Source organism: Schistocerca serialis, chromosome 4 (genome assembly GCF_023864345.2).
Source record: "Schistocerca serialis cubense isolate TAMUIC-IGC-003099 chromosome 4, iqSchSeri2.2, whole genome shotgun sequence".
Classification (NCBI taxonomy): Eukaryota; Metazoa; Arthropoda; class Insecta; order Orthoptera; family Acrididae; genus Schistocerca; species Schistocerca serialis.
Genome location: NC_064641.1, coordinates 263436998 through 263449258, shown reverse-complemented (window position 1 = coordinate 263449258; position 12261 = coordinate 263436998). Strand labels below are relative to the sequence as shown.

Genomic DNA, 12261 nt, shown 5'->3' with positions numbered 1-12261 from the left:
CAACTGGAAGACATTGTGATTTTTGATTATTTATCTTAACTCTCTTTTTGTCCATGTAAGAATGCATTAGGTGTAGAGCATTCTCTCTCACTCTGTAGCGGTGTTTTTTTTATTATTATTGGAATATTGTGGGAAACCGTATCAAATGATTAGCTGAGGCCTAATAGTGTTGCACAGATCTTCTCTTTATTTTTCAATTGTATGCTTTTGCTACTGTGCATTCAACTGGTCTGGCTGTAGACAGGCTGAATCAGAAACTGTGCTCTGAGGAGCTAAGTAGATCAGTAGATTTAAATTATTGACTCATCCATGTATTAATGCAGTAGTCATTATTTTTTTATAATAGGGTTTAAACAATATTGGTCATAGTTATCTGGAGATAACAACAGATGTTTTCCAATGCTCTGGATAATTACCTTAATTTTCTTACATATTTAATAACATAATTTGAGAGGCCATAGTAATCCTGTACTCCAGAACTACTGAGCGTAGCTATTGATTCATTGACCACCCTCTCCTTTCCAGCGAAAGTTTCCTGTTTACTGTTAATTTCTGGCAGTAGTGTCTCAGCCTGTACTCACCATCCTGCACAATATTGTCGTTTGAGTGCAGACTGACAAAATGTGAATGTAGAGTGCAGGTAGAATTGGTATCTAGTATACTTTATCATCACAATTTATCTCTGTTTTAGTAATTTCTCATGCAGATCACTTTTCTTCACTGAGTTCAATGCATGTGTGTTTTGTGCTTTGTTGCCTTGATTTTAGACTTGTATTTTTTCATTTTAGCGTACATTCCCTTGTCTAAATTACTATTCTTTGACCTATCATAATATAGTAGCATCAAGATTCTTATTCTACTTAAGGCCTCGGTCATGGCCAACCAATTTGGCTCATATTTGTCAGGTCTCTTGTATACAACCTAAAATGAAATATTCTAAGATATTTTGGCTCAACACTGCTCGTTTTTGAGAAATCCACCCTAACGTTCACGATGCATAATTGGCTCAAAATTGGCAGGATCGATAGATAATTGAAAATTGAGGATTTCTCTTCATCATACGAAACAAATATACGCATGGCACCCAAGAAAATCTGATGAATGCAATCTTTGTGCAACTACATCTTTCCTTTCGAAGAACTGGCTAGACGTGGCTTACTTTGAAAAGTGTTTTTCTTTGTAGAATTAATTTTAATGCATACCACCCATACTATAACATCGTTTCATAAATGGAAACATGAAATTTTAATTCCTTATTAATCTAGGCATTTGAGAATTTATCTGTGTACCTTGTTATTATTCCTTACAAACTACCATATTAACACTCCTATTACTATCAGTTTCTATACAGAAACAAATATAAATCAACAAACTGCAAAATGCATCTGCTCATTGAACACAAATTTTCTGCTCCACAACTAGATGCCTTTGTCATTACACTAGTGCACTATGGTTGAATAGTGTTTATCTTTGAGTACATGTGCGATGAGACAGATAATAAATGAGAGAGAGAATGTTCCCAGGCAAGTACGTGTGCGATGAGACAGATAATAAATGAGAGAGAGAATGTTCCCAGACAACATCAACCACATGCAACGATAGAGATAGTAAATAGTGGGTAGAGAAGTTAAAACATGTTACTGCCACAAAATAATTATTCAGTCAATAGCTCATGAGCCCTCACGTGCAATTGCATGAATAACAAAATTGTAAATCAGAGACTCACTGTATACATGGCTCCAAAATGCGATTTGGATTGTTCACAGTTGGTTATGCTACAGTCTAGGGGCCAACCGAGGCATCTGTTGCTGTAATGCTAAAGAATTCAGCCACAGACTTCAACAAATTGAGGCAGGAATTTATGGTGAAAATAATGTTCACTATTCACAGTGTTTTAAGTTTCAGCAAAACTCAATTTATTTCAAAAATAGTAATACATATGACAGTCAATTATTATTCATCACTGAAATAATGATCATCTGAATGAGAGCGTAAATGAAGCAGAACAATATCTCATGTTCGTCTAAACTTACAGAAAGTTCACGGAAAAATAATTAAAGTTTTTTTTAGTGCAAGCCTAAAATTAATGTCCTACAATTGTGAACTAACTAAGTTTAGAGTGTAGATCACTCTAAAAAATAACCATAATACAGTTCATACCAGATCCTCTAATGCAATTCATTTTACATGTTGAAAATATTTGAGAGCATTCTCCGTTGACACACAGAAGTATCACAAGTCTATGTAAAATTAGAGAGTAAGTCTATGTAAAATTAGAGAGATTAGAGCGCGCACGGAGGCTTTCAGACAGTCGTTCTTCCCGCGAACCATACGCGACTGGAACAGGAAAGAGAGGTAATGACAGTGGCACGTAAAGTGCCCTCCGCCACACACCGTTGCGTGGCTTGCGAAGTATAAATGTAGATGTAGATATGAGAGAGCCAGTTTGCCTATCATGAAAATATTTCTGTATATTCACTATCGTTATATGTATCACAAATTCAGGACTCAATACTTAACAATATTTCGACTCACTGGAAATGCAACCTACTGCCATTCATGCTTGCTGTCTGTTCCAGATTTAAAAACTAACTGCCAAACGAACTAAACATAAAAGAACAAAGATGGCTGCCGCTATTTATGCCCTTGTATTGACGTGAGTCAAGTGCACACACTTCCGACTTCTGAAACATATTTAAAAACTATAAATTTAGTGCCGTATACATTCGTTATGTATTAATTTGCATGTAAATTTCCTCACCTTTCTAATGTTGTTGTTATTTTTTTCTCTAACTTATATAGTTTGTTCATAAATACGATTTTGTCCAAGTAAATGCTACTTCGCATTGTTATGTTACTGATAAATATAAACAGTTAACACTAAATATACTCATACACCCCTAACGACTTCTACATAGTAACGCTGCCACTGTTAACAATGTTTCAGTCTTATTTATGCGAAAATTCAGATTTTTATGCGTGGATTTACATTCTGGGGTGTAATGCAAATTATGTGATATTTATTTTAAAAAATGTACTATTAAAGTCTGACAGTGCTCAATGAGACCTTTCTATAGACACTTTGTTTCTAAAAATCGGTGTAGGCGTTGTCGAGATATTAATTTTAAAAATTTAATTTATACATAAAACATTTAACACGATATAACTTCAAAATTATACTTCACATCGAAGGCGCATTTTCATCATGCACTCGCCTTAGTTTTGCTTCTCTGCAACTAGTTGGGTTCAGGTTTTATTAAATTTAGTGTTATTTGATATTATATAAGGTTTTATTAAATTTAGTGTTATTTGATATTATTTCGAGACAGTCAATTCAGCATTGGTGGTTACCCCTCAATGTTCCACTCCGACAGCTGTTTTTCCAACCATGGGACCAAGACCTACGTTTACCTGACATGCAGTCTGAAATTCTCAGACACAGAGCGTCTGCCAATCACTGCACGTCAAAGAGTGCCACCATCTGCTGATGACACCATGAAACCCACGTAGCCCAGCTCAGCTTCCACACTCTCCTCGCTATCAAAACATATGCCAATTCTGCTGCACATGCTCCTAACAACACAACAGGACGTGCACACATGGCGACATCTCTTGTTTGCTTCATAATTTCTGGACATAACCCCTCAAGTGGTAGGCATAGTAGATTCTTTCCTCAATACCCAGGAAAATATGGACTTGCAGACCCCATATATGATGATGAAAAAAGCTCCATCTTCAATTTTCCTTCAATCTTCGTCATTGACTCGATAACACATCATGAACTCTAGGGATGGTTTTCTCAAAAATTAAGGGGAGTTGAGCCAAAATGTCTTACGACCATTCATTTTACGTCTTATACTAGCAACCTGCCAAGTATGAACCGAATTGGCTGGTTGTTTCTTAGGCTTTGTCCTTTTTAGATGTGGGGTGTACCAAAATTTTAGATTTTGTGGTTTAATGAAATGAATCTACTTGGGTGGTGGTTTCCTCTGGCATTTAGAACATGTCCAATTTATAGATCTGTTAACTGGTTTGGCTTTGAGTCATTAACTAATACTATAATGCTTCAATGTTCAGAGGAAGTTTCAGTTACTTTACTGTTAATATTTTGTCTGAGCCATAACTGCTCATAATCAGAAATGTAAGCATGCTGCCCATCTTGTGTTTTCATCATTTCTTACTGTATTTCGCAAATAGTGAACATTCATATTCTTGAAGATAATATATGCATTAATATCACCAAATATTAATATTTTTATGTTTGAATAGCAAGAGTATTATTTTCTATATCAGATCCACAAACAAGTTTTCACTGTGATTTCAGGGGGCAATATACTGAAGCTACAATAATTTCGCATTTTGTCAGCATTATGGCCACAGCTTCACACTTTTCCTCTGTGCACAGTTCACTTACATGCGCAATATAATAGATTACATTCACACTACTTTTAGTATTTCATACCAAATTGTAAACTTCGATTTAGTTCTTCATTACTAAGCCAATGTTCATTTACTGAAAGTACACTGCAGCTTAAGTTTTCCAGTTAGTTCTGAAGTTCATTATATTTACTCTTAGGAGACTTGTGTTACATAAATGCGCCAGTGTGAAGAAAAGAATATGTGAAATTCTTCATGATCACTAACAAACTTATTTTTCTCTGGTTGCAGTTCATAAACAGCAAAGTGAGCCTTTGGATGTCCATGGGAATGTGTACATTGATGGCAACAGTCATCGTGTGTGATGGGTTCTCCTGCACTCTTCTGCCTGAAGAACGTTTCATTGGAGAGGCTAAGCACTGCCTACACAAAGGAAACACTTATCTGCTTGCTAAGAAGGCCTTAAAGAGCCTTTACCAGATGGCACAGCAAACGGTGATGTGGGTGACAGTAAAATGTTTTGCTGTCAGAGTAGCTGAAACCAGATTATATGGAGTTTATGCTGCTCCAGATGTATTCAGTCTTGTTATTTCAGTGCTGCCATATGTAACTCTATTAATGCATATTGGCTAACAAGTGACATACATATTCTGTAGGTGAAGTCATTATTTATATGTACATAGTATACAGAGATGTATGTATAATTGAACAGGAACCTGTAAAATAATTGTACAAAGGATGAGTACTTTACATTTCAAACTATGTGTCTATTACAGTTATGTTTAAAATGTGTTCCTCATCAATTTTATGAAAATAATTCTTACTGTTAAGGGTTCCCTGGAGTTAGTTTATTAGTAATGTAAGTGGAGTTTAGGGTTTCTGTAAAAGTGCAAATACAGTAGTTTCAGTAAACTGTGACTGTTGTTACACCGATTTCTGTTAATAATGTAGAGAGTTGTATGGACTGTACTAGTGAATGAAAGTTCTTGTTTGAATACGGTATGATAAGTCCAATATAAACAGAGAATATGCAGTGTAGCACAAGTGTAAATAAATGAAATGTGATTTCCACACTGTTTATTATTGATTTTTGTACTGTGAGTTACTTGCACAAATACAAACGAATTAAAGATTTTTGTGATAAACATATTGTTTCCAGTAGTTTTGTAACCATGAAATAATTGATTAATGAATATCTTGTGTGTTAAGCTGCTTTTTGTAACATGCATCTGGGTAAATTGTGTCTGAGCTCAGCCTACAAAAGTGTGAATCACAGTCACTTTTAAATAACTGTGAAATATGATAATAATGTCAATGAAATTTGTCTATCATGAAATATTTCATAAAACAGCCAGTTAGTTGTAGTTTTAACAAAAATGCAGATTAACTTTCACTGGACAGTGTCAATATAATCACTTTTTGTAGATCAATCATCCAAATAAACAGTGTTAATATTAAGTGAATTGCAAATTATTTCTTACATACTGAATGAGAACTGTCTACTCACTGATTATACAAAACATTGTGGGCACTATTATGTTTCATAGCCCGAAATCACTTTGTGTAACCATAAATTAAAATCCATTCCTTAATCTCACAATCTAACTTTCTTGAGAGGTTATTCCACTGGCAATGTTTGTCTCCCAGTTTAAGTCATGTACAAAAATAATCACTGTTATTGTCTAGCATTGCCCAGTGAAACAAACATTTCTTTAATATGTGTCACAATAATTCAGCTCAACTCATTAATTGTTGTGATCACTCATCACAATCAAAATTATGACAGAAAGCATTTTGATTGGTTGGTCTTTGTAACTCACTTATACAAGCTTGATTTTGATTCACTATTTGATTCAAAACTGGGATGCCTTCACCCTTCTATTAGACTGGCATTAACATTTCACTGTTTACCATCATTCTTATTTAGTCATAATGTTACACTTTATGAAGATAAAATCATAGCTTCATAATTAATTACGTGTATTTGTTGTAAAACAGTGGCACCCTAGTGATCAATGGACAGCTTTCTTGTATAGCCTTTATGTAGCTAGATACAATGCTTAGTATCAAATATATCTAACAAGAACCGATAGAAAATTATTTATATTTCTGGATATTTGTCATTTTAACACAAATTTAGCATTGTAGTAAGTGGAGACACATTTTAAATAAGACCAGTTATAAAATTTGAAAACTGGATTACCTAATTGTAGCCAGTTATACAGGTACCAGTACAGATTATATTGTATAAAGTAGTAAAGATGACATAAGTGTTGATCACTTCTAGTCATTATTATCAGTAATTTTTCTGTACTGCAAAACAGATCAAGGTCATATTACGAGTATCCTATAATAGTACATTCTTGTAACACAAGTAAGTGGTGTTATTCACAGTAAATAGATCTTAACATTGCCATATAGGTATAATATGTAAAGCAACAATGAATTTTTCTTACAAAATTGTGTTGTATATTTTGTGTGGAGTAATGTTTATATATGACAGTTAACTTTATTATTTTTATGAATGTTAATATATGATTCAGCAATATCTTAATGTGTTTTATCAATGAAGAAAATGATCAGTATTGCATTGGCTTATCAACTCATACAGTTATGATGAACAATATTACTTGTGAATGTTGATGTAAACATACCTGATACAGTATAGTGAATTATGCTGTTTCATTTACATTTCACTGATTTTTACAGATGTAGGACGTTGTAAATAATTATTTTTATTTTGTAATCACTTGTAAATATCATGTCATTGTATATCTGCAGCATTTTTAACATTAAATCTAATCAGTAAGCTGCAAGGACATTACACCAATATGTTAATTCTGTTCTTTTTTCTTTGTTGTGAAAATAATACTCAATATATGAAGATTCATATTGATGCAAACAAAAATTTGGTTTGTCTTCAGGTTCTTGTGCAATGTGTTGTAGTGGGTCAGGGTCGTTAGCTGTTCAACTAGTAATACTTGAACATTGTTGTTCATGAATTAAATAACTGAATGTATCTAGACATTGGTTCCCAATGTAAAAATTTATCATTCTGAAGAGTTCAGATGTGATAATAAACAAAAATAGTATAGTAGCGTGATGTTAATTATATAGTTTCATTCTGTGGTTCACCTTGTCTCATACCAAGTGAAATGGTGAAGAAATCCCTTTTTTACTTAATCAGTTTAACATTGTGTAGCCAGCTGCACATCAGACTGGTCACTAAAAGCTCGCCAAACTGGTTAGGTAACTACTATACTGAAAATTATTCTCACAATTTAATACAGATTTTCACCTATACACTATCTCCTTATAATTAGCACATGTTTGCACTTTACTTCATCTACTGCACAGCAGCCAATTTCACAATGGAAACTACAAATACCACCAAACATTTTCAGATGTAGCGTTATTTTAGACAGGAAGCATTTGTGAAGTTTTATCTAAGTTACACTGTGCACATACCCTTAATCAACACCACATACTGTAAGTTCGGAGTTTGATTTATGACTGAATTAATTATGTCTCCTTCCCAGTGATTTGTTTTTTGACCTTCTGCATAGTATATTTACTGTTTTTACTCGATAGACATACTGATATGATATAATATAAGGAAAACCTAGAACCTCTGAAATGTTTTTCCAAGTCTTCCAATAGTTGTTTAAATCATACATAAGTCCACTTTAAGGAAACAGAAATGACATTTCCAACATCAGTTGGTGTTGATAAAGAATAAATTTCGGAATTCCTCTGGAACAATATATTTGATATTATTACTTTTTTGTATCTTAAGTTGTAATCCATGTTATTGTAGACTAACTTTAAATCTCGTGGTCAGTATTCACACTGATACTTCACATGACTGAAAAATTGATACATAGTTTTTCATGATATTAAAAATAAGTCTTAGGTGTTACTCGCTTATACGTATGTGTAATTGTGGTGTTGTCTGTCTTCTCATATGATGAGCAGCTAAATGTACCTAAGAATTTTAGGGAACTCAGTTCATTTCAACTTCTAGATCAGGTACTTCTGTTAATGCTAATAGTGGCTAGTTGTTTAAAAAAATTAGTATGTTTCAGATTTTCTTGTTGTTCCTCTGTGGACTGAATATCTGGAAAGATGTGGTTAAACTAAAAAGGCAAATATTTATATTTTTATATTTAATTGTTTAATTACTCATCCAGTACTGCTTTCCTCTGCTATCTGCATCACACCGCACATGCTCCCACCCACCAGTCATAATTAAAATTTCGTCAGCATTGTAATTATGAATTATTTGACATAACCATTACATAAAATGTGAGAGTGAAACATTTTGCCTAGAAAACAAAATTGTGGTTACTTACATATAAAGATACAACTGAAACTTTTTGATTAGTCTGTATCATTTCCTCCCAGGTGTCATTGCTCCTCATTCTGTTTCCTTATTCAAGAATAATGCAATATGTATTGATATTTTGTCTGGTGAACAAAATTATGGTTAAATAATTCAAATAGCTGTTATATAAAAGGGGTAAATCTTTTTGTCTAGCTAGTCCTATTTGTTCCTGACTGTCATTGGTCCTTATTCTGTCTCATCATGCAAGCATCACCCTTATTTTCTTTTGCTGAATGTCCATATGTATTTGTCACATGGTGACAAAAAATGGAGTTGACTTATATTTAACACCTGGCCTTAACATAGTAACTGTTTACCCAATATATTAATAATGAAAAGGATGTACTATTGCCACCTTCATCAAAACTTATATGGATACTCACACCCTTATGTATAGCTTTACTGGAGGTGAACATAATCACTACATTTACATGCAACACATCTTCCGAAAGACGAAAACCATATTTCGGAAACTGTTATCCACTGTTGTATTTACATGTTAAGGTGTGAAGCAGATTTGCTAGCCCAGTTAAATATGGCCCCTAAAAACAGCTTCTGATTTAGTCAGCACAGTCGCTATTTCAGTTCAATTAGATGAGGTGTAAACAGCTTCAGTCTAATATTTCAACTTATACTTCATTGTATAAAAAGCCACTCCATCCATATTAGCCAAACATTTTTAAAAACAATACGAAACCTGACAGACAAACCATGTTTCAAAACTGGTTGCGTTTACATGGGAGTGAAAATCGATTGCAGAACTGGAAAACTGCCAACTAGGAGCGGATTTCCAGAAAAGATTTTGAAATGTTTATGTGAGCATCCCAAGGTGGTATTGGGAAATTGATTTATGAAATCCGGTTTTGGGAGCCACATGCAAACGGCATGAATGTCAAAGACTTGGAAAAAGATCCTGAAATCAACTAGGTTTACACTTATAGCTTTACTGAGAGTGAACAAGACTTGAAACATCTTAAGATCAACTGCATTTGGACTTTCTCTTTTCTGTGATAAAACTGACCTGATGAACAAGGCCCTAACTTGTTGTATGTATATGTATGAGAGTCATTCAGTAATTAATGAAAGTAATTGGTCTGGAGAAAAATGCGTTTATTTTTACAAAACATTACTTTTTCTACTTTTAAACATAATCCCCTTGAACATTTACATACTTGTTCAAATGGGCTAAAAGCTATTTATCTTGATGTTTGAACCAATTTTCCACAAACTTTTTCACATTCTCTTGCCTTGGAACATCTTCCCAAGTAATGTCTCTTTCAGTCCACCAAACAAATGGAAATCACTAGGTGCTAAATCAGAACTGTAAGGGGGATCACAGGTTACTTGAGCAATATGAGGACGTGTGTTATTTTGCTGGAGAATCACACCTCTCCACTGTTGCTGGCTGTTCATTGTACGCTGCTCTTCGAGATAATCACAAAAAAACTGGATCTTCAGCATCCCAAAACATCATCAACATGACTTTTCCTGCTGATGCTTGGGTTTTGAATTTCTTTATTGACAGGTGAGTTGGTGTGCTTCCACTTCATGCATTGTCTTTTTGATTCAGGCTCATAATAGTGAACCCAAGTTTCTTCACAGGCTAAAATTTTGTTGAGGAAGTGCTCACCTTCTGTCCTATAATGTTCCTTTAGCTCTGTGCAAACTCTCAACTTCGTTTCCTTGTGTAGCTGAGTCAACTCCTTTGGGACCCATCTTGCACGTGTTTTGTGGTACTTTAGCTTGTTACAGATAAAGTTATGAACATCTGTACCAATACTAACTTGAACCTTATCAACTATCATTTCTACAGTCGCATGGTGTTTGGCATGAATAATGTCATCAATTCGACTTTCAAATGAGGGAGTTGAAACTACAACTGGTCGGCGAGAACGGTATTCATCAGTAACTGAGTTGCGCCATTTTTTAACTGCTCTACCCATGTGTAAAAATTTGCACGATTTGTACAACCTTCACCATAAACTTTAGACATTCTACAGTATATATTCACTGGTTTCGCGCCTTTAGCAAGTAAAAAACGAATAACAACATTGTTCAACTAATGTGGAAATGGCCTTGCTGTCTTGAAATGTATTTTTGAGATTATAAACAAAACAATGTTGATACATCACCTGATCAAGGGCTCATCCCAGTGATGCCAACGTAAAGCCATAAAAATACCAAACTTGCCCTACTAAAAGTTATTTCTCCAGACCAATTAGTCTCTTTAATTATTGAATGACCCTCATAAAGCTACATGTATATATCTGCGTGTGTGTGTGTGTGTGTGTGTGTGTGTGATATTTAAAGATCACTAATGCAACAGTAATTTTATTTCTTTGACGTTCATCTCCAGTAAAGCTACACACAGTGATGCAAGTAGCATTATATATTTTTGATAAATGTAATCAAAACATTAGCAAGTCTGGTAAAAGGCTACAATGTCAAGATCAAGTTCCAGTTTTATGTCTGCTTAATCTTTTTTGCCAGTGTATGACAAACAACTATTGAGGTGTATTGTTCTGCATGTCTTTTAAACATACACTTAAACTTAATGTTTAATTTTCAGTTATTTATCTTTCTATTGAAAGGATACTGTTTCTGAATGTAGGTCTGTCTGTCTGTTGACAGTGCACCTTGTCAGTTTTAATAATTCAAAAACAGTCTGACTGCGTAAGACATTCTTATCACAATTTTTAGTGTACATATTAAGAGGATAATAATCAGGACTACATTATGTGTAAAAAGTAATTTGTACATCTCAAATATTTACAATTTTAATGTAAGGAATAAATGATATTACATAATAAAATACCTAATCTTTAATTTGGTGCTCAATATAGGCTCAGTAATCATTCTAAGCCTGCTTAACTGAAATGAGTAAAAAAATACAAATTCCAAAATTAATTTATGCCTGTTGTTACTGTATATGCAAAACCATGCATCCGTTTTTCCACTTAATGTGTACATGCAAAGAATATAAATATATTGTTGATGAGACTTATACCCTGCTGTTAATTAAATGTCTTTCTATCGATTTTTTTAAAATATTTACAGACTTATGTAACAAAATCATTTATGGAGCATGTAAGTCATGTCCACAAAAATAAAATAATGATGTTCAGACATTAAGAAAATACAAGCTTTATTTAATTTTGCAGAAGGCAAAGCTAAAATCTTTTCATTTTCATAAGTGGCATGAAAACAAGGTAATGCAACGTTAGAGTTGAGAATTTCAGTTCTGCATACAACTGACAATATATTCTGGAAGAGATCAAAGAAGTGACCCAGAATTTCTATTAAAAATGAGTATAATGTGTGGCCGTGGTACTCAGCAACTGACTAGAGACTCCCAGCTAGTTACAAGGCATTGTTCTGACACACTCAGCTGTAGAAAAAATGTAATGATAAGAATTAGGTCATCATGAACTTCACAAATAAGATTTCGTAATTGCCAAACTTTCTTTTGCATTGAAACAACTTCTGGTTCAAGATACTTA

General features: G+C 33.8%; 1 protein-coding gene across 1 annotated transcript in view; it reads left to right on the top strand.

Annotated features, from left to right (window-relative positions):
• The window catches only part of LOC126474099 (homeobox protein B-H1), a 461293-nt gene extending 449528 nt beyond the window's left edge, over positions 1-11765 (top strand). Inside the window, exon 4 of the mRNA XM_050101519.1 lies at positions 4669-11765. Coding sequence (XP_049957476.1) covers positions 4669-4742 — 74 coding nt within the window. The 3' untranslated portion in view covers positions 4743-11765. The remainder of the gene's footprint in view (positions 1-4668) is intronic.
• Positions 11766-12261: the final 496 nt, after the last annotated feature.